Consider the following 25,119-nt stretch of genomic DNA (forward strand, 5'->3'; position numbering starts at 1 on the left):
GTAAATGGAACCAGGAGGCTGCCACAGAGCTCCAGAGGAGAGACGATAAGAGCTTAAACCATGGTAGTGGTAGTGGAGATAGAGAGAAGCAAATAGATTAGGATTTGGTTTGGAGGCATCTAAGACATGCTTCTCCAAGTGTAGTCTGAGGACGGTGCTAGTCCACACATCACTTGTTACCCATCCACATGAAATAAGGACAGAAACTGAGAGAAAGGTTTTACAGACTGTTATAGCAAACTAACATTGCCACAACCTCTAAATGTGTGACGAGTAAACTTGTTTCATTGAGTGAGATATGCCAGTGTGAATATTGTCAAATTCCCTTGGGAAGCTACATGCGGCAGGAGCTATGAGAGGCACAGGCTGCCTATCAGTTATGGGGAATAGATCCATGATGAGTCCCTGATGAATTGGAAATTTAAATAGATAGTTTTAGATAGTTTGATAGGTCTCAAACTTAGATTGTTTGAGATGCACTACAAGATTTGCTGATGCTGATGGGATTAATGTAAGAGAGAAAGCAAGGAATCAAGAATCAGTTGGCTTGCAAAATTGGGTGGAGACTGGCACCATTATACTAGGAAACACTGTAAAAGCAGCATATATTTTTAGGGGAAGGGAGGTTGTAATTAAGAGGTCTTTTGGGGCCATTTTGAGGTTAAGTGAGACCCGGTAGACATCTGGTTGGAGATATCAAGTGGGCCGTAGATTCACAAGTCTGAAGTTCTAGGTGAAGAACAGAGGGGAGACACAGAAGTCCTCAGCCTACTAATCGTATTAAGAACCTGGGGCTAGTGGGATTGCATAGGCAGAGAATGAAGACAGAGAAAGAAAGGACCTGGGGCAGCCCTGAGGTACTCCTACATGAAGAGGCCAAAATGAGGAGGAGGAATAGTCAGCAGAGGAGGCTATGAAAAAGCAGTGTGTTGGCAAAGCTCCTGGTGAAAGTTGTATCGCCAAAGACAACCGAAGGAAGGGTTTTAAGAAGGGAGAAGTCGATTGTGTTGAATGTTGCTGGGATGTCAAGTAAGAGAGGACTAGGGCCGAGAGGAGTGAATTGGAGGAGAGTGTGTGGTGAGAAAGTAGAAATCACAACCATACACAACTCTTTCAAGAAGCTTTCCTAGCGTTGGAGGTCAAAGTGATGGGCTGGGAAGAGGGTGAACCAAGGGGATATGGAGGTCAAGAGAGGTTTCCAGTGTAGGAGAGCTCTGCTAGGGCCTGTTCTCTCCTGCTGGAATGCTCCAGTAGAGGGAGAGAGTGACGACAAGGGGAAGATGAAGATGACTGCAGGAGGGAAGGTCACTGAGATGGTCACAGAGGCCAGGACCTGAGCACTAATGGAGAGTTTGGTCTTTTATAGGAGCAGGGTGGTCCCTTCATTAGGGACAGAGGGAAGGCCGAGTGAGTAGCCACCAATGCAGGCAGGTGGGTAGTTTTGGTGCTGGGAAGAGGAGGGAATTTTTAGGTGTGTGTTTCTATTTTCTCAATGAGATATTAGGTAAAATCATCAGCTGAGAATGAGGTGGGGAGTGCTTAGCAAGTTTTAGAATAAAGAAGAAGGTGTGAAATGGTTATTTTGAGCAGTGGAAACGAAACATACCAGGGAAGTCGTAGGATCACTGGGCAATGCTGAGGGCCATTTCGAATTGTGATCATCAATTATTTACATGAGACCTGTTGGCATAACTGGATGTTTTTCTCCAGGAATGTTCTGTTGTTTGGATACAGGCATAAAGTAGACGGATGTCTGGATTTAACCATTATGGCTTTGCGAGAGGAGTTTGACACAGGGAGAGGGAGCGAAAGAGTCAAGGGTGTTTGCAAGGCTACAGTTATAATAATAGACCAGGAAATCTAATTGGGGAAAGGGGGACTGAGGGCATGAGGACACAAAGTGGGTGATTATCCTCATGGTGGGAGGACCAAAGGACTGCAGGTGACCCTGAGGTGGAAGAATTGCTGGAGTAAGTACGGTGGAGGAGTATAATGCGATGGTGATGGAGAAGAAGGCTTGAAATCAACTCCAGAGGCGGTGTAGTTATTGGTGCCTATAAGGTCAAGGGTATGACCCTGCGAATGGGTAACTGAGGAAGGTAAAGCAAATGAGGGGTAGATATGGGGCAGTCCAAAATCAGAGACCAAGAATACTGAAGTCAGGAGAATGGTGACAGAAGTAGGATGTGGAAGAAACAGAGTGGGCAGGTTGCTGAAATCATTGATGAATGGGGGCAGTGGCCATTTGGTAAGTGTCAGTGAAAGGAAAGCTTGGATTTCCGGGGGTGGCTGAGGTGACTTGGGATGTGCGGCATCCTGCGTCAGTCCTGATAATCTCTTGGGAGAAGGTGGGAACCTATTCAAGCTGGATGACATGGGGCCCTAGGGCTGCAGGCTCTCCAGTGCTCGAAGTTGCAAGTCTGTGTGAGTCCAAACTCCATCACGCACTAGCTGTGTGAGTTTGTGGAAGTCAACCTACTTATTCTCATCTGTAAGATGGAGATAAACGTTCAATGAATTGCCTAGTTGACAAGGATCATTTGAGATAACGAATGTAAAAGCATTTTGCAAGCTCTAAAGTACTATAAAAAATGTTGGTTAAAATTTTAAGTGTATATACCGTGTATTATAATTACTAGCCTCTAAACTAGAGCAGGGTCAGTTACTTCTTTTTATCTGCCACGATACCTAACCCAGGTCCCTGTGTTCTAGAGATTACAAGCTTGAATAATCCCACACAATAAAAGCTTGTAAAATGAACAAAAGTGTCTCTGATTAATGCCTTCAGTGTTATTGTCAGTGTTACATCATTACTGTCTAGCAGTAATGCTTTAAAAATTCTGGAAAGAAAAACCCTCTGATTTTTCTTTTTACCAAATCCATTGAAATGAAGAATAAAGGAGCATTCCTTCAAGATTAAAATCATAAAAATATTTATACATTTTGACCTAATAATTCCATCCTCGTACATTTCTTTATCTTTTCACCAAGCTCAACATATATATAGAAAAGTGCAGAAATCATTAGTGCGTATATGAGTTTTCACAGAGTGAACACGTCCTGTTGTTAGTCCTACCACTAGAAATTTGATGCCAGAAAACATTCCCCTAAACAAAACGGCTATTCACCTAGTGTTCTAGTGAAAGAGCTAAGTGTTTGGTGGAGGAATAATTAGGTAAATGTTGGCACATAAATTCGGGGGAACAGTGTGAAGACATTAAAAATGACAGTTTTGAACTGTAGAACAAAATTCACAAAACTCAAATGCCCGTGAGCCAGCAGGTGGAGGAAATAGGAGAAGCAGCCTGGTGTAAACTGGTACGGAGGGAGCGGGGAGCGAAAGACAGTGAGAAAACGGAGAGCGCAGAGCGCAGGCCCTGCCTCGAGACGTTCCGTCACAACGGTGAAGAATAATCATAAACCAGAGGAAAATAAAACACGGTGCTGATCAAACGAAACGTGTCATGGGCCTCGTTTTGCCCGCAGGCCTTTAGTTTGTGACCCTAAGATAGGGGCAAAATAAACATCCAGGCGTGGCAATATCATGATAACACTGCACAGATGTGAGGACGGAGGGGAGGTACAGAAAAATGAACGCTGGCCTTGCTGGGAACTTGGCCAAACTACCTGACCCTTTAAGCCTCAGTTTCTTCATCTGTAAAACAGGGATTTTAAAAAACGCCTCCCTCATAAAGCTGTTATAAAGGTTAAGTACATACAAAAGCACCTAGCATGTGGTTAATAAAACTATTCTTCTCCCCCTTCTTTTCCTCATTATTATTTTACTGCTCTCATTATTATTATTTCTCTGGTTTCATACTCCACCATCCTCTTCCCCCTTGTTCTCCTGACTCCAGCCACACCAGCCTTCTCGATATTTCTGCAAGTGTTTTAGCCTCAGGGCCCCAGTTCTCTTTCCAGCCAGTATTGGCCTCCCTTCATGTCTGTCTCTGTCCAAACCAAGCTCCTTGGAGAGGGCTGCCCTGCCCCCATCTTCCTCCATCTCTCACCTGATTTCATTGGTCCTCGTTGCGCTTAGCACCACCTGACATTTTATTATGTATATATTTTTTAGTTTATCTGTTTATTCTCTACCCTAGAGGGCCAGCTCCCTGAAGGCAGGATTTTGCTTAACTTTTCAATGCTGTATTCACAGTTCTAGAAGGGTACCGGGCACGTAATAAACCTTCAAGAGTTATTTGTTGAATGTTGTTGAACTGAAAAGGTAGAGATATTGAGCCTCGTGTTTTCCCTAAATCCTAGGGTCACCATGTTATTTGTGTAATCGATGATTTAAAAATACGTTTTCTCGCAGGTGATCTCAGTGTGTGACTCTCCTGTATCTTTCCTGACTTGTTTGGCAGATCAGCGGTGCAGAAGCTGGGCGCAGAGGTATTTGAAGAAGTCTACGATTACCTCAAGGGGGCCAGGCGGCAGAATGCCAGCGAAGCCGAGATCCACGCGGCCCTACAGAAAGTGGTGCCTCGGGCCAGCGATTGTTTTGAAGTTGACCAGCTCCTCTACTTTGAGGAGCAGTTGCTGATCACAATGGGAGAAGGGCCCACACGCCAGAACCGTCACAAACAATTGTCAAAAGCAAGCAAGTTCAAGGGGACAAATTTCTGTGAAAATCCATTCAACACATAAACCGGACTCTGTTACGGGAAATGTGTACATAGCTGGAGCTACCATCTTTGCTTTCAACTTCTTATCAAAAGGAAGGACCCCTTTAGAGAGTAGTAAACATGTCTGCCTGTACTCAGAGTCCTGGGCCAGTCAGAGTTGTTTGGTTTATACTCTGGGATAAGCCTAGGGATCAAGTTTGGCTTCCTGAAAAGCATTCCCACACGCGAGTCCTCAGGGCTTCTGGGGGTTGGACCACCATGACGATGGCCTGGGAGAAGCCATCTGCTCTTTCCCATTTCCACTGGGAGGACAGGCTCACTGCCTGACTGCCTGGGGTCACCGTGCTCTGTGACCAGCCTGCTCCTGAAGGTCGTTGGCACTGGCCTCTGACACAGGTGACCTGTTTTTGGTCCACTTTTGCCCTTCCCTGGCTAACAAGCAAGAAGAGCATATATACAAGGACCTGAACTGAAAATCCAAAAAGTGATTCCCTTCTGTGATTTATTCTCCAAACTCATCCACGGAGTATTGACGACTTTATTCTTAATAAATATATTTTTCATGGTTACAAAATTAATCACCTATTTTATCTTTTCCTCATCCAAAAGTATGTTGGTGAACGTAACAACACATCCATGTAACGATAATTATTACTTAGAGCAGGTGACATTTGGTTTATTTGGCGCCTATTATGCACCAGCACTATGCTCTGTGCTTAAGACTTCAAGGGCCTTACTTCATTGGATCTTCTCACCAATGAGAGAGAGATTATGCCCATCTTTCAGGTAAGCTGCTTAGTCACTCAGCTACCAGAAGCTGAGCTGGGATTTCCCCCCAGGTCTGTCTGATTCCAGCACCACACTCTTGACCACTGCGCATGTGGGTTTTTGACCGAGCAGCTACATCAGAGTTGCTTGAGGAGCTTCTTAAACATACACATTTAAACATACTGTTAAAGAAAAAATTATTCTGACCCTTGTTAAAAGAAGACTTTATTCAGGACTGTTGCAGTAGGGCAGAGAAATGGGGCTCAATTGCAAATATGGCAAAGAAAGCCGGAGATTTATAGCCAAGGGTAGGGTGCACGGCAGGGGTCAGTGGATATAAAGTTACTAAGAGAAGACACCCAGGGTAGGAGAGATTGCTGCTAAACTGACTTAACAGGACTCTTGCTGAAGGCTGGCCAGGGTGATCAGATATCAAGGGTGGGGGATTCTCCTTAAACTGATAGAGCAGGATTCTTGCTAAAATTGGACTCAGCAGGCTGAAGACAGGGCCCAAGGTCAAAGCCTGGTCAAAAGCGGGCTCAGAGGAGCCTGTCTAAAGTTTGGTAGGGGAGAGAATCTTTGTCAATACCCAGCCCCACCCCCTTCCTTTCTCTGGGAAGATAAGAGCCCAATCCTATCTTATGTTACAGAACCACCTGGTGAATCTGGCTCATGGGAGCACCGTTCTGCCTCCTGCTAATGATTGACGTACTGAGAGATAGAGAGGCTGGTTGCCTTATTGACCCATTATGGATGGCGCTTTGCCCCCAGCACGATGCACTGTCTTTTAGACTAGCGTTTCTCAAATTTGAGCATCAGAATCACCTGGGGGCTTGTTAAAACACAGATTACAGCATCCATCGCCAGCATTTCTGATTCAATACATCTGGGTGGAGCCTGAGAATGTGTATTTCTAACAAGTTCCCAGGTGACGCTGATGCTCCTGGTATGAGCACTACACTCAGAACCTTTGTTCAAGACCCTTCTTTCTGTTGCCTCTCTTCTCTTGCCTTTGTTTGGAGCAGTAGCTTATCTGCTCTTAGTTGGGGCATAATTCATCTCACAACTCTGAAAGTGGTTTGAGGACTGGGAAGAAGGGCCAAAGACTTCAGATGCTTCACCATGAATACTCTAAAAAGGTGAGGATTGGGAGGAAAAAGTCAAAGTGTGACTAACTTGACCTGAGGGAACCTGATGGGGTCAGTTTAAGGACAAGGAGCATGGCCACTGTGTTCTAAGTCCCATTCCCACCTCTGCCCAGCAACCAAAGGAATCACGGGGTACCCAAGTGAACCCACAACTTCTGCCCAGCTCAAGGGCTAGTGAACACCACTGCTCTGTGTTCCTCAACCCTTTACACCATGGAGAAGTGCTGGGGCAGCATAGATCTCCACTTTGCCTCTTCCCAAAGTGAACGATGCCCATTCTCCCCTCCCCCCCACACAGTGGGGACTTGTTCCTAGCTGGGAGACAAGAGTCACGTTCGTGTTCTCGCAGCCATTGTGTCTGGGGCAGGAAAAACAGCCCTCAGATATTGGCTTCTGGAGGTGGGATCTGAGACTTTGCAGAGTTCTGAACGTTAGCATGTTTCTCAAGTCAAAATCCAAAACCTGTGACTGTTGCCAAGGTAGAACATTGAAAATCAGGTTGCCCAGGGAAACCCAGGATGGATGAGGCATGTGACCACTTTGCTGCTGGGAACAGGCGTGGACATTTCCATCATGTTAACAGGGAAGAGACCTCACTCCCAGGAGGAGCTCCCCATAGCTCCCATGTTCTTTTATAACCAACCAGATTTCGAACGGACCTGGAAGAGGGAACAATAGTAGCGCCAAAGTTAAAAGTTTCTGAATCTCCTTGCTGATGGTTTTCATATTAGAACAGAATTCTTGTGTAAGTTGCTGGGTCTGAAGAGGAAGTAGCTAGATTTTCAAATAGTCTCTACCATCTTTCATAAACAGATAAACATGTCCAGGGAACAACACCCTGGATTTAAGAACGTGTTGTAGGGGAGGAAAGACTTCCCCAACCGTCTTAGTTTCTATGGCTAGGGCCTACAAATTAAACTGACAAAAGACAGATTTACAGGAGAAAAAGCATACAAATTTTATTTGATATTAATATTTTTACATGACATGGGGGGCTTTCTATAAAGAAGCGAAAACCCCAAAGAAGGAGTTAGGCCTGAGAGCTTATATACCATTTTGACAAAAGAGTGATAAATTGGTGGAGAAGTGACAAGACAAAGGAAAAGGGATTTGAGCTCCTAAGGGGGGTAAATTGTGGGAAAGTGACTAGGAAATATATGGGGGTGTTAAAAAACAAAATTCAACTGAGTAAATTTAAAGATCTAATTAGCTTTATTCAACAATTCATGAATCAGGCAGCATCCCATCTAGCAAATAGAAAGGAGCTCAGAGGAGATGTACAAGATAGAAGATTTTTATAGGCAAAAGGAGGCAGGACAAGGAAGTTATTAGTGTTACCAATTTCACCCCACTCTGTTGGGACTCCAACCCATACTCGGAGCTCAGAGAAGGGGTCCACGGGTGGGCCTCATACCCACAATCCATCCCTTCCCCAAGAGGGTTCTTTCCTGTTCCGTGTCATGGATTTGAAACAAAACCAAAGCTGAGCGTTCAACAGCACAAGCTTTATTCAATGGCCAAAGAATGGAGAAGCAGAAGCTAAGTTCACAAATCAATTTCTCAGCTCTTGGGGCAATTAAGCTATTGTTATAAGGGGTCAAGGCAGTGAAGGGGAGGAATATTCATAGTTATTCAGAGAAAGGGGCAGGCCTGTCTGGGAAATAGGGTACCACCTCTTTTCTTTCCTTATTTGGTCTGGTGTTTCCTGTCACGGCCACAGTAGGTGTGTTATTTAGTATGGTAATATATTACGATGAACATATAATGAGCTGCAGGGTCTATGTCAGATTAAGTTGGACCACCATGTTGCCTTCAACCAGTTTAAACTGGTCCTGACCACAGGTCTCAGCCATCTTCTCCTTCTTCCCTTTGTGGTTTCCTGTAAGCCAAAGGTAATATGTTAGGCTTGTTCTGAGCAGGTTGTGGTTAATATCTTATGGGGCCAAAAGCCATGGTAACATTACCAAAGAGTGGTTTATTTCAGGCAGAGTCACCTTACCTTGGGGGACAGTGGAGGTCTATCAGGCAGATTTCCTTATTAGTGTTGACCAGGAAATTCCAGACTGACTGGTTAAAGGTCACATTCCTGGGAGAGGTTGAGACTGCAATTAGGTTAGGTATTCAGTCTTCATTTGCTGATGTGGGGCCTAGCACAAGTGACTCCATTTTGGGCCTGTTGTTTCTTTCTTTTTTTTCCCCAAAGATTGGCACCTGAGCTAACGTCTGTTGCCAATCTTCTTTTTATTCTTCTTCTTCTTCTTCTCCCCAAAGCCCCCCATCACATAGTTGTATATTCTTGTTGTAGGTCCTTCTGGTTGTGCTATGAGGGATGCTGCCTCAACATGGCATGATGAGCAGTGCCATGTCTGCACCCAGGATCTGAACCAGTGAAACTTAACCATGTGGCCACAGGGCCAGCCCCTGTTGTCTCTTTCCTAACAGGGGAAACTAGTGGAAAATAAGAGTTTATTCAAGTAGGTTTGTTTGTACAGATCAATCTTGGCATTGACACCCCATCTCCAGTGATAAGAATGTTCTCCTCTTCCAGTCCAGGGAAGGTACTTTTCTCATGGGAAATTTATGCTTTTAGGTAGAAAGGGGAAAGGCAGAGAGCTCTTCCAGCATCTGCTGTTTCTTAACTTTCAGCTCAGAATAATCCTTATGGTAAAGTGGCATATTTTGGGGTGGCATATTCTGATCTCCTACAATGTCTAGGAAGATGGGTGCAGACTGAAAACATCTTATCCTCCTGTGATTTGTGCTGTACACCATATCAGGCTTAAAAGAAAGGAAGGCTAGGAGGAAACAGCATTTTGGATCACAGCTCCATGCTGTATAAAAGAAACTCACTCATGTTTACCTTTCATTTGGTTTACTGAGAATGGCGGCACAAGATTTAAGATGAGTAGAAGAAAATACCTTTTAATATTACCATTGGGAAAACGCTTTCTCCTTCAGCCATACTCTGTTAATTTTGGGCAACTCCAACCATGGGTATGAATCACTAACCAAATTGCAAGATGCTGAGTGGAAATTGGCTGAGGAATTAGAGAACTAGGAAGTTGCTTGTTATGAAACAGTCACAGGTATGAGGGAACAAAGGGATCCTGCTAGCTTGCTGCGTTGTAAAAAATATATATATTTCACAAATGCCAATCGACCTTTCTGCTTCCTATTTATGTAGAGGAAATGCCACTAGCTATTTTGGGTGATGCGGAGATAAGGCACACAAAGAAGAGTGATGGAAGTTAATTATTTAATGTATTTGGGGCTGAGGCTGGAGCAGAAGCTCTAGGTCTCTTATGAAAGGGTCCAGCCTCACAGCGGGCTTGGGATAAAGGAGGCTGGCACGATTAAACAGCACCTCAAGGGGGAAACCTTTCACTCCTCTTTCTACATGATGAGATTGCTAACCAATATGTCAGAAGGGAATGGGGCCAGGCCGCCACAATGATAAAAGAACAAAAATGAAAAATGAGGCAAAGAGAAGGAGAAGGGGATGTGTGAGAGAGAGACAGACAGACAGACAGGGAGCAGGGGACAGGAGAGACGGGCGGGGGGAAACACAGTCAAGAATGTTTTAAAATGATCTGCCACAACCCATATAAGGGAAAAATATTGAACCTCATACCAGCTGACTTGGACTCTAGACCCACTCTTGCCATTTACTGTGTGATCCAGGGCAAGTCATTTTCTCTGCATCTTTGTTTCCTGCCTATGTCTAAAGATTGTTGTAAAGAACAGGTAAGATAATGTAACAGGTTGAATCACATGAAATTGCCAGTGGGGTTCAGCATAATGTGTGGAAGTGCTTTCAATGCTGTAAGGTGCTCTTGACTTTGGAGAAAATCATTAACTTATTGTCAGGCTGCCTGATCTCCCATCATTGGAGGTTCATTTTTGAAGGCTTCTTTAGGCTTCTGAGACTCTACTACCACCACGCACATGCACTCCAAAAGTAAACACTTTTAGCCATTTTCAGCTAGCACTTGACTAGAAATTCGCTGATAGTCGGCTAAGAGCTAAGAGGCCACAAAGAAAGCAGCTCTGAAAAGGCAAGCGAGTGGGCTCTGAGGTCCAGTGTGGCTCCTGTCCAACGCCTCAGCCCATCTTACATTTCATTGACCTGCCTGTGTGACCCCAAAGTAAGCAGCATCCCCAGTACCCTAGGATGCTCAATTCTTCCCAACTTCAGAGAGAAATTCAGAAATGTGGTCTGACAAATATACATTATAAAATAATATATTCATAAATATTCATTAGGAGAACCAGAGTCATTAAAATTTATGCAGAATCGAAAGCTTGACTGCAACAGGAGTGTTTTCAAATTAGATTTGTGGGTTCAGTTTGGGAGACAATCTTTCAGCAGCTAGAAATTTTTTTCTTTCCAAAATATTGTGGCTTTTTCCTGATCTGAAAGATTGAATTTTGGGTTCCAATTCACCCCTCCCTGGACCCCTGTTCCCATGTAACTTTGCGGTTCTTCCCACCCCCTTGGGAGGAGGATATTTCCCTACCCTTTGATTCTGAGTTTGGCCACAAGACTTGTATTGGCTGAATGGTCACTCAGGAGCGGGAAGCCTGTAGGTGCAGTCAGACATGTTCTCTGCCGCCTCTGCCCTCGCCAGCTGGCCCATCAGTCCCGGGCGGGGCAGGGTGAGAGATGTGGAGCAGAGCCACCCCGCAAACCCATAGGAGTGATACAGTCATCCCAGCCACTGCGGAATAAAGCAGAGCCACTGCAGGCCATCTGCAACCTCCGGAGCCAGAAGCAAATGTTAATTGCTGGATGCTGCTCAGGTTTCGTGGTTGCTTATTATGAGGCGTTATTATGGCAATAAGCGAACCAATATACCTTTCTTCTCCTGACTTCACTCTCTTTCTACACCTTCTTTTAACAATTTTTATCAAATCCTCGGACTCCGTTCTTTTTGGCATTGATTTTCATAAATATGGGGGTGGGGAAATTCACTTCTGATTAAATGATTATGTGGATTCTCAGAAAAAATGTGGATACCCTTTTTTCAAAATGGCTCAGGTGAACCACGAACTCTGTCCTTCCTGGCTTTCAGCATGTTTCCAGGCAACGCCGCACAGGAGCATGGAGCCTACAGAGACCATCTCTTCTGCAGACGTGGTCTAACTCGCCTTTGGATTTTAGCTCAACGTGTATTGAGTTCCCATCCCGTATCAGGCACCAAGTTTAGGCACGCAATTTTGAACGATCCATCAGGCAATAGCAACAACCTAAGTGTCTGTTGACGGATGAGTGGGTAAAGGATATGTGATATATTTACAAGATACACAACAGAATATTATTCAGCCTTTAAAAAGAAGGAAATCTTGCCATTTGCAACAACGTGGGTGAACCTGGAGGACATTATGCAAAATGAAGTAAGTCAGACACAGAAAGACAAACACTGCATGACCTCACTGACCTGTGGAATCTTAAAAAGCTGAACTCATAAAAGCAGAGAGTACAGCAGTGGTTGCCAGGGGCTGGGGGTGGGAGAAATAGGGAGATGTTGGTAAAAGGGTACAAAGTTTACTTCTACAGGATGAATAAGTTCTGGTGATCTAATGATAGCATGGTGGCTATAGTTAATAGTAATAATGTCTTATTGTATACTTGAAATTTGCTAAGAAAGTAGATCTTAAGTGTTCTCATCAGACACATAAAAAATGGTAACTATGTGAGGTGATGGATATGTTAATTAGCTTGATTGTAGTAATCCTTTCACAATGTGTGTATATATCAAAACATGTTGTACACCTAAGTATATACAACTTTTATTTGTCAATTCTACCTTAATAAAGCTGGACAAAAAAATTCACCAGGCAGTAAGAGAGAGGAAAAGATCTTGTAGGCATAAAGAACTCAAAGAATGATGACACAGCCTTGTGGATTCTGGAAATTTGAAATCTTACTGTGCTGGTGGTACGTAAAGTGTGTGAGTGTCTATGTCGGTTTGAGAGGAAGGTGTGGTAGCCAGCGTCCAAGATGGCCCCCAATGATCCTCACCTCTGGTATTCCTGCTCTGTGTAGTTCCCTCTCACATTGCATCGGGGAGGGGGGGTGGGGGGGGCAGTGTGACCAATAGAATACTGTAGAGGTGGTCATGTATGACTTCTGAGACTAGGTCATAAAATACATGGATTCCATCTTGCTTTCTCTTGGATCACTCGCTCTGAAGGAAGCTGGCCACCATGTCATAAGGACACTCAAACAACCCTATGGAGAGATTTACATGGCATGAAACAGGTTTATGCCAACAGCCAGGACTAACTTCCAGCCATGTCAGTGAGCCACCTGGGAAGCAAATTCTCCAGCCCTAGTCAAGCCTTCATTCGACTGCAGCCTTTGCTGACATATGGACTAAAACCTCGTGAGAAACCTTGGGCCAGAACCATCCAGTTAAGCCATTCCTTAATTTCTGATCCACAGACACTGAGAAATAAGAAGTGTTATTGTTGTATTAAGCCACTACAGTTTACAATATGTTTTGGCAGCAGATCACTAAAGCAGAAGTCAAAGCTCAGATCTGAGCTGCTGAGTTGGCCCTGCTGTATCCTGCAGCAGGAGTAGCCCCTGAAGAGGTATCGACAGTGCATGACTTCTAGGGGTATCAGGAAACTGTGTGGAGGGCAGGTTTGAAGAGGGTGAGACTGGAGGCAGTGAGGAGGAGAAGTCCTGGTGAGAAAAGATGAAGGCCTGACTTTCACCTGATGAAGTCAGGCCACTGAGAGGGGAGATGATGAAAGGGAAGCGAGAGAAGTGAGGACTGACTGGGTTGGGGTGAAGGAGTTGTCTGGGAGGACTCCTAGGTTTCCAGCATGGGTGACTGGACAGGCAGTGGGACATTCACAGAGCTGGGGACACAAGAGATGCAGATGAGGTGGAGAAATACTGAGTTTGTTCCTGGGGGTGGTGGGGTTGAGGCGCTTGTGGGGCATTCAGGGGAAGGGGTCCAGGCATGAAGCTGGAGGTGTCTGAAAAGTTCTGTCTTTATGGTGAAATGGATCCACCTAAAGAGCTCCAGACAGCTTGGCGGTGGGTATTTTTGATGCTGGACCTGCACGGAACCACGAACAGGTCTGGCTTATATGGAATGCCGCCTCCTTTAAGGCTGCTGGATGTGACCAGGTATGTGAATGCCTAAAAATAATAATAATAACAACAGCATCTAGCCCTTTCTCTGCTGGTGGCAGCTTCTACCCGCTCCCCATTGTCTATTCTTCAAAATGAGCAGATTTCAACCTTTGCATTTCAAACACCTGGAAAAGCTTACGGGGGATTAAGTGGAATGATTGAAAACTTCCTGGCAGATGGTAGATGTTAGACGCAGTCTTCTTTCTGCCTAAAAAGTGAGCCTGGACCCCTACCTGCCTCTCCCTCTCCTGTCTGTGAAAAGGTTTGCGAAATGCAAAGCTTTATTCAAATGTAAATTATAACCTTTACCTTTAACTTCATAAGAAGTCAAAGATCTTTTTATTTTCAACTTTTTACTATGGAAAACATCAAACTATATAAAATAAAGAGAATAATATAATAAGCTCTTGTTATGGAACCATTACTCAGCTTCAAAAATGATCAATTCATGGCTAATCTTATTTTATTTATACTCTCACCCACTATCTTTTTCTGGATTATTTTTATCATATCATTCATAAATATTTCAGCATGCATCTCTAAAAGATAAAGAAAAATTTTTAAAAAGCCACAACACTATTCTTAAACTTAAAAATTTATCAATAATTTCTATATATCAAATATCCAGTCTGTATTCATATTACCCCACGATCTAACCTCTTTGAGTTTGTTCTTCAAATTAGGATCCAAATAAAGCACAGCTGCTTCAAATGATCTGTCTCCTCTAGCGCCTTCCATGTAGAGATTCTGCCTCCATCTCTTTTTCCTCTTGAAATTCACTTATTGAAGAAACCAGGGCATTTGTCTTATAGAGTTTCCTTCAGTCTAGCTTTTACTGATTGCATCTTCCTGATTTTTTAAAAACAAACTTTATTTTTTAAAAGTTTTAGATTACAGAAAAAATTGGGAAGATAGTACAGACGGTTCCCATTTGGTCCACCCAGTTTCCCCTATTATTAATCTATTATTATTCTTACATTAGTATGGTATATTTGTTACAATAATGGGCCAATATCAATATGTTATTATTAATCAAAGTCCATATTTTATTCAGATTTCCTTATTTTTATCTAATGTCCTTTTTCTGATCCAGGATCCCACCTAGGATACCCCATTACATTTAGTCATCATGACTCAGGGTCCTCTTTCTTGTGACAGTTTCTCAGACTCTCCTCATATCTGATGACCTTAACAGTTCGGAGGCGTGCTGGGCAGGCATTTTGTAGACCGCCCCTCCACTGAGATTTGTTTAATGCTTTTCTCATGATTAGACCACGGTTAGGTCATTTTGGGAGGAAGACCACTGACATTAAGTACCATATTCATCACATCATGTCAAGGGTGCATACTAGCAACATGACTTAGCACAGTTGATGTTGACCTTGACCACATGGCTAAGGTGTCAGATTTCTTCACAAAGTTACAAAGCTGACCCCCTCCCCCATCTTTCCATACTGTCCTCTTGGGAAGGAAGCCGCTGTCGACAGCCCTCGCTGAAGGAGTGGGCAGTTATGTGCCACCTCTTTGAGGGCAGACTATCTACTTTATTTCAAATGCCTCTGCTGGGAGATTTGTCTCTTCCCCCTCACTTATTTACTTGTTCATTATTTCTATCACTATGGACCTGTAGTATGTTTTCTAGACTTTGGGTTACAATCCAATACTGCTTTATTTTGTTGCTCACATTGTTTCAGCTTTGGCTATTGCGAACTCTGTCAGTTGGCTCCTGTGTCCCTGTCCCTTTGACCTACTCCCATCAATATGGGTTTTTTTCCTTTTCATTTAAAAAAATTTAGGAGGGTGCATTTCCTTGCTTTCTGGTATCACAAGACGCTCCAGGCTCATCTTGTATCCATCATGTATATTTCCTGCCCCAGTGCTAGAATCAGCCATTTCTCCAAGGAGTCCTTGGTTCCTTTACTGGAAAATTGTATTAGAAATCAAGATCTGGGCACTACGTGTGCTTGTTGCTACTGCGGCATCATTGCTTTTAGGCCCTCAGTTGACAGAGCAAGGAAATACATGTGTACACTAAGCCTTCTGTATACACATATCTGTAAATATTTCTATATGTAACCATCTATATCTAATTAAGCTAAACACAAATTCATACTGATGTTTCCAACTCTAATCCACTACCAAATGGATCATTCTAGCTTCTTCCTGATAATTAAAAAAGATGTTGTTTTGTATTTCTTATAAAACGGTAGTTAGACCCAGATTCAAATTCATTTTCTTTGGCAAGAATATTTCATAGGAGATGGTATATTCTTCCATCATGAACTGTAAAATATCTGGTTATCCCTGAAATCAGAAATCCCAAGAGTCCGTTGCACCCCTATGTTCATCGCAGCATTATTTACAATAGCCAAGACGTGGAACTGACCTACATGCCCAGAAACTGATGATTGGATAAAGAAGATATGGTATATATACACAATGGAATACTACTCAGCCATAAAAAAGACAAAATTGGCCCATTCGCAGCAACGTGGCTGGACCTCAAGGGTATTATGTTAAGCGAAATAAGCCAGTCAGAGAAAGACGAACTCTATATGACTCCACTCATAGGTGGAAGTTAACATATTGACAAGGAGATCTAATCGGTGGTTACCAGGGAAAAGGGGGGGTGGGGGGAGGGCACAAAGGGGGAAGAGGTGTACCCACAACATGACTAACAATAATGTACAACTGAAATCTCACAAGGTTGTAAATCTATCATAACATTAATAAAAAAAAAGCAAAAAAAAAATATCTGGTTATCTTTTAGTGATGTTAGGAGCCACTGATGATGATTCCTTAGGATCTAGTAAGTCTTTAAAGTTTAAAAAATAGTAAAATTTTGATTGGCTCCATCTTTCTTCTTAGATTAACTGGAATACTCTGTAGAAAGGGAAACTTCCCTTCATCAACTATTTGGTAGCCCTGAGGCAGGGGCCATATACAAAAGACAGGAGAATGGCTCGATTCTTTTCCTCAGTATTTTCAAAAAATGAATTCATTCCCTAGCATCCTCTGAGGCTGACCACTGAGTTACTTTCAGTTTTGAAAACTGTTATGAACTTGGAGTAGCTCTTAAGGCACATGGCATCACTCACTGGTCACCTCCAGCCTTGATCCTGGGCCATCTGCCTCAGGGTGGTGGGATGACGGGGTAGGAGGTGCAAAGAGGCTGGGTTCCTCCAGTAGAGGGAAAGAGCAGTTTGGAAAGGGATGGTAAGGTTATGGTCTTGAGGGCTTCCGTATTCATTCATCCTGAAAAAGCTCTGGTCTCCAAAGTCATTAATTCTTGTATAGCTGTTGCCTTGGTTTCATAGAGTTCTTCACGTTGCATTAGAAATAGCTGAATCTATCTTCAAAAGCTTCTTCAAGCAACCAGGAAAGAAAAATACAACAGCCTGAAGCTCCAGAAAGCACACCTTTGACCCTAAATCCTTCAAAGAAGCCCATCTAGGAGAAAAACCAAGTCACCTTTGGAATGTTAGGGTAAGGGTTAGGGCACTGGTTCTCAACTCTGGTTGCTTATCAGAGTCACTTGAAACATTTAAAAACCATCTATGCCTCAGCATCACTGCCGGAGATTCTGATTCAATTGGTCTGGGTGGGCCTCTGGAATTGGTAGTTTTATGACCTTTTTGCAAGGTGATTCCAATGTTTAACCAGAGCCATTTCCAAGCCTCCAGAACTCTAACAGGCTCATGAGTTGTGTCACATTTATGGTATCATCACCTTGATCCAGCTGCCTGATGTCAGTAGATGCCATCTCTGCCATGTTACTCAGAAGACTAAGCTAGGAAGGATGATGCCAGGGACGTCTCACTCTCCCCTTGGGATGCTGAGGCCTGAGGAGCGTGGCTGAGTTCCAAATCGCAGGTCTCTATCACCGCCTTCTATCCCCACCCTGAACTCTAAGGATGGCTACATTTACTCTGTGCTCGGCACGCTCTAAGTGCTTTAAACCTCTCAATATGACTCTCAGTGTGAGGCAGTCTACACAGAGTGCAGAGCCTGAGAAAAGGTGGGGAAAACTTGGTCTGGGGTGAAGGATCTTGAATCCTATTCCTCCACCTCCCTTCACAGCTCAGTGGTCTGAGAGCGTGTGAAGGAAAAGTCTAGAAAGCCTTAAGCACTTCTTTTACCTCTGACCCCTCCTCACTCTCCTTTCTGTGCCCGCAGAGTTTCACTTACAGCTCTTTCCTCACTCAGCCCTTGCCCCTCAACTCTCGTCGGTCATACCTATCCTATGATCACACCTATCCTATCCGTTGCCTATCGCCATCTCCAATTCCTAGCTAAAACTACACTTATCATTGACCACCCACCTCCTACGATGCCCATCTCAGAAAATGACACAGCCATCCACCCAGACCAGAAACTCTGACCTTATCCTAGCACAATTCTCCCCCAACAGTCAGCCAGCATTGAGTCCCCTCAATTCCACCACTGGGGATAGCTGTTACACAGGTCGATCCTCTCCATTCACCATGGCTCGAGGACAGGCCACGGCTCTGAAGCCAACTCTTGCCTCGTTTCCTTTCTAACCCTCACCTCAGCCTCCGTGCCTCGTGTACCAGCCAGACCAAACCAGACGTAGTTCCCTGAACGCTCCATGTGGTTCCTCCGGCTCCCAGGACTCATCCCTAATTAAATCCCGCTCAAGCTATAAACCCTTAGGTGCGTCCCAGCTCTCCCACCCGCTCGGGAAGTCCTACCGGGAACGGTCTGTGACATAAGCATTTTCGACCTGCTTCCCTCCAGGTCCAGGGCGCTCGCCCCACCTTCAGCCCCGCCCCGGCCCGAGGCCCAACCCGGAGGAAGCTTTCTGCCTCCACTAGCGTCCCACGGCCATTCACACGGGCTGCAAGCCCCGCCCTGATTGGCTGCTGCCCGCCAGTTGCCGCGCCCCGCCCCGCCCTCCCGCACCTCGGTTCCGCCCCTGGGCCCTGCAGGGATTGGTCCTGGCGGCCCCGCCCACGAGACGACGCGGGTCGTCGGGACAGCAGTGGGGAGCGCCTCGGGCCATGGCCGGTGTGCGCAGGCTCCAGCTGGAGGAGGCCCTGGCTCTGGGGTCTGAGTGGCGGCACGCGTGCCACGCGCTGCTCTACGCGCCGGACCCGGGGCTGCTCTTCGGCCGCATCCCGCTGCGTTATGCCGTACTGGTGAGGAGGGGCGCGCCCGGCCACTCCCCGGCCCCTCCCTGCCACCTCCCCCGGGCGCCCCCGGCAATCCGTGCTCCCCTCTCCCGCAGATGCAGATGCGCTTTGATGGGCGCCTGGGCTTCCCCGGCGGCTTGGTGAACAGGCAGGACGGCAGCCTGGAGGATGGGCTGAACCGCGAGCTGAGCGAGGAGCTGGGCGAGGCTGCGGCCGCCTTCCGGGTGGAGCGCACCGACTACCGCAGCTCGCACGTCGGGTCCGGGCCGCACGTCGTGGCCCACTTCTATGCCAAGCTCCTGACCCTGGAACAGCTGACTGCAGTGGAGATTGGCGCACCGCGCGCCAAGGACCACGGGCTGGAGGTGGGGTTAGCCCGGGAACCCCACCCCCATGTCCTCCCTGGCCCCAACAGCCTCTCCCCCAATTTCCCAGTGTAGTTGGGGTCTTGGTCTTCTTTCATCTGGGTAACTGACCACAGCCAACCTGCTCTGCCGGCGAAGGTCTCTCCCCTCTCACCCCTTTACTGGCCTCTGCAGCTGTCTTTTTAGAACACACCCATCCAAGTCTCCCTTCCGCTCCCCATTGATAATGGCCAGGCCTTGACCCTAGCCTGGCCATTTTTCTTGGGTAGGAGATTCGGCCTGATACCTTGTGGGGAAACCTTGGCACTTAGGCTAGGGCAGTAGGGGGACAGATTGTGTATGGAGGTGGTCCTCAGACTTTGACAGGTGTCAGAATCGTCTGGTAGGCTTATTAAACAGGATTGCTGGCCCCGCTCCCAGAAATGCTGGTTCAGTGCGGGAGGGAAGTAAGGACCTGAGAATTTGCATTTTTCAAAAGTTCCTAAATGGTGCTGATATGGCTGATCTGGGTACCATATTTTAAGAACTCCTGGTCTAGGGCCAAGCATGCATGCTGGAGGCAGGAGCCACTAAAGGTTTAGTGATGTGGGAAGGGGTCGCATTTATGGAGCAGGGTAGCATGGCTTGGGGGTCGCATTTGTGGAGCAGGGTAGCATGGCTTGGCTCATTCATCTGCAGAGAGCTGGACCCACTAGGATGTGTTAAGGTATGAGTCCCTGGGCCTAGTTCTGTTGTAATTAGGAGTGAGGCCTCTGATCTGGAAAGTTCTGGCTGGGATGAGCTACCGGGATTTCCAGTGTCTCCTGTCTCCTTCCTTTCACAGGTGCTGGGCCTGGTGCGGGTTCCCCTGTATACCCTGCGGGATGGTGTGGGAGGCCTGCCCGCCTTCTTGGAGAATTCCTTTATTGGAACTGCACGGGAGCAGCTGCTGGAAGCCCTCAAGGACTTGGGACTGGTAGAGTCTGGTTCTCTCTCGAAGGCTGCAGGCCGTAGGATCTCAGCCCCTCCCTAGAGGCAGCCCTCATGGACCCATGCTGAGCTCAGGACACTGGTATTGGGGAGAGGGGGGAGGAAAAAGGGAATGTTTTCCCTTCTGGGCCTGGGCCTGACAGATGATAACAGATTAAAAAGATGTTTGTACAGTATGTTCTGAGCAGAGGGCTCCCCCAGCAACTCACGGCGTCAGGGGCAAAAATCTGCAGCTCATCCCAGGGGCCCTGGCAAATTCTCAGAGCCTGCCTCCTCCCTGTACAATTGCACACACACAACCTGGCAGCCCCCACACATGTGACAGCCTGTGCCCTCACACAAGCTGGCACCTCCCCACCCCCACTCCCCGCCCCACCATCTCCAGTTTAATCAGGAAGTGGCATGTCACTATACCCATCTCCTTGCTAGGGAGGAGTGTCTGGACCAGGGAAAGGTCTCTTCCCACACTCCTGCATGGCTGTTCTCCAGGGTCTAGCCCACCCATGCTTGTTGAGACAGAGAAGCAGAGGACCCTTTTTCCCCCCGAAGGTGATTGCATCCTTGTCTGGGGGTTTCAGTATACCCCTGAAAGGTGGTAGAGGGTCCTAACCAGCCCCCTGCCCTCTTCTCCTGAAACTGAGTAGGAGTGAGGAAATGGCTTGGTCTCCTTGGAGTGACCTTGAACTTGAGACTTCTAAGTCCTGGTGCATCTCCTCCAGGGCTTTCATCTTTGGGATGCCATAGACTCTGGGGACATCAGGAAACTGACTCAGCCCTGGTGAAGTCCTGCCCTGACAAAAAGAGCCTCCTAGTAAAGAAAGGCTTATGCTGGGCCTCCAGGCCCTTCACTTCTCTCAACAAGTAATCCGTACGATGTACTGGAAGTCTAAAGATGACAGAGCCATTGGCCTTGCTCTCCATGGGTCAGGAAACTTGTTCTTAAAAGGCAAATGGTAAATATTTTAGGCTTTGTGGGCCACATGGTCCTTGTAGCAACTGCTTAACTCTGCCATGTCAGAAGGAGCAAGCGACAATACATAAATAAATGGGTGTGGCTGTGTTCCAATAAAACTCTATCTAATAAAGGAGCTAGCCAGCCTGTGGGCCATAGTTTGCCAACTCCTGCTCTAGAGAAGAAGATAAGTGATAATTTTAATGATGATGTCTACTTATGTACTTTATTTATGTCTGTGTTAAGAAGGAAATAAAGAAAGGATTGGTACAGGTCCTGCCATGACATTTTTGCTTTTAGTTAAGGTGGTCTGGAAGGGCCCTCTAAAGAGCATTTAAACTCAAGGATGAGAAGGATGTAGCCAGGTAGGTGTGTGGGAAGAGTGTTCTAGGAAGTAGCATGTGTTAAGGCCCTGAGGAAGAATCTTGACATTATCCCAAAACAAAGCTATGGGAATTGGATTCCTTTTCTCAGTTGGGGGAGGTGGGCAGGGGAGTAAACAAAGAATTTGCAGTCATCTTTAGTTTACCAGAGCATGGTCTAGAAATGGAAAAAGGCCAGCATAATTAGACTACAGGAAGCGAGGGGAGGTGAAGCTGGAGAGGCAGGCAGGAGCTAGATGTACAGAGCATTATAGACCATGGTGAGGGGCTGGTGGTGTGTGGAGTGCGGACTGGAAGGGGAGAGGAGAGGAAGTGGGAGACGGGAAGCTGCCACAGTAGTGCACGTGGGAGGTGTGCGATCTGGGCCAGGGTGGCCGCGGAGGTGGAGAGAAATGGATGCGGTTGAGAGAGATGGTGGTGGTGTCATTGACAGGACCTCTGATGGACTGGTTAGAGGGTAGGGAGAGGGAAAAGAGGATTCAAGGATGACTTTTGGTTTATGTGTTGAGTTATTCAAGTTGTGGATGAAGGAAAAGCCTGGGTTGTGGGGGACAAACTTTTGCAGGGGACAGAATCAAGGTCATTTTGGGCTTGCTGAGACAAATTTGAGATAAAGATGGTGTAGTAATTTATGAGGCTGGATGAGGTCATCCAGGGAGAGAGAAGAGAGAAGAGGACTTGGACGGGGCCCTGAGGAAGCCCAGCCCTAAGAGGTTGGGGAAGGGGCAGGACAAGTTACAGAGGACCAGCAGTGGAGAGGAAGCTGCTTTAAGGAAGCAGACTATCCCAAGTGCTTATGAGAGTTTCGGTAAAATGAGGGCCTAAGTGTCCATTGGATTCGGTAGCGTGAGGTTTTCTTTGACCTTGATGGGAGCAGTTTAAGCAAAGGATGGGAGTGGAAGGCAGACTGGGGTAGACTGAGTGAATGGGAAGTTACGGGGTGGGCAGTGTGAGAAGTTGGTCCTAAAGGGATGTGAAGAGATGACGTGATAACTGGAGAGGGCTGCGGGGTCATGGGGCGTGTTTCTGGGGGCAGATAGAGCATGTGTATATTGATGGGAAGAGTCAAGGTGGAGTGTGGAGAGAGGCGGTGTGGGGAGGGGGGAGCGGGGTTACTGAAGGGCACAGTCCACAGAAGAGGAGAAGGGATGGGCCCTCGGAGGGGAGGAGGGACAGCCCTGCAACATAGTGGGCTCAAGGAGAAGATGGGAAAAGTGTAGAGGATGAGGAGGGCTAAATTAATGGTGGGATGATGGAGTTTGAATCTCTTCTTGGTGAAAGGAAGTGAGACCATCAGCTGGATGTGGGTGGAGGATGTTCTCAGAAGGTATGAAGTAGTCATTCATCTTGGCGTTTAAAGAAACAGCAGAATGGCAGGGCAGGGTGGAGCTATGAGACCGTCGGTTTAGAGTAGGAATCTAGGCACTCACCTGTGTCGGGGGAGTGTGCACGCGCACACACGTGCATGTTTTTCCCCCCTCATTGGTGTTCAGCTAGGATGAAGACACTTGATGCAGAGTTGGGGTTTTGCCAGAGGACTACAAGGAAGGGAGAGAGAGGCAAGGCAGTGAAGATTACAGGAGAAATTATAATGATGGACAGCGGGGTATTAGGTTTAATCTGAATAAGATGGGAAATGAAGACAGGAGATGACTTCAGAGGGTCAACAAATTGGAAGTCTCGATGAGGTAGAACTCCAACATGGTGTGGGGTTGGGAGGTGCATTTGGGCCAGAAAAGGGTGTTTTTGAAACTGAGAGGTGGAGCAGTCACAGGTAAAGTCAAGGTGCACGTGGGTGATGAAGCAGAAAGTGATAGATGGACAAGGTAGTGTGAGCTAGGAGCCACCATCCTCCGTGAGCAAGAGGAGTGACCAAAGGCTAGTGACAGCTGTCAGGAGAGGAAGGTGGACGTGACAGGACAGCAGGGGTCTCTGGGGAGAGGGGCTTCTGAAGGCGGGAGGGGAGAGTAGCGGTCTGCATGGCAATGGAGAGCAGCGTGGCCCCTGGTGTGAGTTCTTGGCCTTTGAAGGGGGTGGGGCCGGTGAGCAGCTGCGGAGATCAGGTAGATACCCAGAAAGGTGAGTGATTCTGTCTTTTTTTCTCCTAACCTTGCCCCGATCCTTTTGTAAACTCTATCTAGACTAAACTCAGGGAGGGCAGGCTGGAGGGGATGGACGCTTGAGGGCCTCCCAGGGCATGGCCTGTACCACCTTCCTCTGTGCTTCATATCACATAGCCCGCGGCTCATCTCTGCAAGGGAGGCGAGGACCCTGCCGCCAAGAGAGATCCAAGTACCTCGCCATGATTGCCCCGCTAACAGATCCCTTCCCTCCGGAGCCAGTCTAGGCGGATCTGCACCAAGCTCACTCTCAGGTGGACTCTGGTCCAGCCTGGCACACATCTGAACAGCACCTTCACAGTGTTTCATCGTATGCTGCCAGGGCGTTCCAGCAACGAGTCTCTTCTTGCCTCATGGCACTTCTGTCGTCAGCTTACTTTTTCATTTATGCAAATCTTCTTAATTTTTTATGTCTCTGGTGACTGTTGAGGGGGACAGTCCACAACTTCCCTGTATCATCCCACAAACATACCCTCCCAGTCAGTAGGCCCCCTCTCGGTGAGCCGTCTGAAAGTGTTCACGTCCTGTGGCTTGAGTCCATGTCTCTCGCCTCCTCCTTCCCAGCAGGCAGGCAGGCGCAGGCAATACGAGCTCAGCCTCTGGTTTTTCCCCCTCGCCCTTTACGTCCCGCTGCAGGATCGGGAAACTGGGCGTGCTGCCCGTGGTAGATTTCCTTGGCCTTGTCAAAAGCAATCATGGGGGAAGAGAGGACGGAGGCTTGGGAGCAACCCTCGCACCCCACTGTCTGCCATGGAGACCTTCACCGAGCACTTGACCGTCTTATCTGAAATCCTGGGTTGTGGCCCCAGTGGTGAGGGTTAGATGAGTGGGCGCTTGGGCTCCGGCGCTGTCCAGCACCGTCTCGGTACCTGAGGCCGGCCGTTCACATCTCACTTGCTGCTTGTCAGCATGTTTCGTTTCCTGGAAGGTGAGTGTCCCAGGCTCCTCTGTTTCTGCCTTTGTTAGCATAGTCAGCAGGATGCTCAGGCTTCTCAGTTCTGTGCTGTTTCCTTGAGGATGCCACTGCTGGTGCTGAGTTAATGCTTTTGGGCCCCACGCTGTCCTGAGCCAGAGTCTTCCTTTCTTATCAAGTTTCTGGCAAAGCTCTTGCTTTTAGGCAGAGACATCTGAAGAACGAGTGGCTCCCTCCTTCCCCACTTACCTGGGCTTTCAGAGACTGCTCAGTGAAACCGACCCGGGCAATGGTGAAGGGGAAGGGATGTTTTCTGTCAGTTTCAGTTTATTGCACAGAAAACAGATTTTTTTGAAACCTTCAACGCCAAACAGACAAATGAACAGGAAAAAACATCTTATCTTTGAAATTAGTGAATGGCGTCAGAATTTGAGGCAAACAGATGCTGGGCCTTGCCCACCTCAGAGGGGGCAGAAGAGCAGGAGGTGGGGGATTGTGTTGAAACACAATCACTTCTGAGGAACAGGGACCAGGGGCGTGGGCAGGGCAGAGGAAAAGGAGAAACACCCACCA

At 46.8% G+C, this 25,119-nt stretch overlaps 2 protein-coding genes and 1 long non-coding RNA gene across 11 annotated transcripts in view; 2 read left to right on the plus strand and 1 right to left on the minus strand.

The window, feature by feature from the left end:
* The window catches only part of NEK11 (NIMA related kinase 11), a 246,270-nt gene extending 241,075 nt beyond the window's left edge, over window positions 1–5,195 (plus strand). For 7 of the 9 annotated variants that reach the window (XM_070493166.1, XM_070493163.1, XM_070493160.1 and 4 more), the window contains one exon: window positions 4,365–5,195. In XM_070493166.1, the coding sequence (XP_070349267.1) occupies window positions 4,365–4,647 (283 nt within the window). In that variant the 3' untranslated portion in view covers window positions 4,648–5,195. The remainder of the gene's footprint in view (window positions 1–4,364) is intronic. The other 2 variants (XR_011496516.1, XM_070493162.1) reach the window with 2 other exon arrangements.
* A 2,282-nt stretch (window positions 5,196–7,477) lies between these two features.
* Window positions 7,478–18,534, minus strand: LOC139041423 (uncharacterized). Its single transcript, XR_011496518.1, has 3 exons — window positions 18,404–18,534; window positions 8,541–8,627; window positions 7,478–8,420 (listed from the first exon to the last, which is right to left on the minus strand). It is a non-coding gene; the product is annotated as an uncharacterized lncRNA (long non-coding RNA).
* Window positions 18,535–18,634: 100 nt separating this feature from the next.
* On the plus strand, window positions 18,635–21,402 carry NUDT16 (nudix hydrolase 16). Its single transcript, XM_014858007.3, has 3 exons — window positions 18,635–18,850; window positions 18,940–19,209; window positions 20,033–21,402. Exons 1-3 carry the CDS (start codon window positions 18,713–18,715, stop codon window positions 20,219–20,221), a joined length of 597 nt encoding a protein of 198 aa, XP_014713493.3. The 5' UTR covers window positions 18,635–18,712; the 3' UTR covers window positions 20,222–21,402.
* The last annotated feature ends 3,717 nt before the right edge of the window (window positions 21,403–25,119 follow it).

This window comes from Equus asinus, chromosome 21, assembly GCF_041296235.1.
Source record: "Equus asinus isolate D_3611 breed Donkey chromosome 21, EquAss-T2T_v2, whole genome shotgun sequence".
NCBI lineage: Eukaryota > Metazoa > Chordata > Mammalia > Perissodactyla > Equidae > Equus > Equus asinus.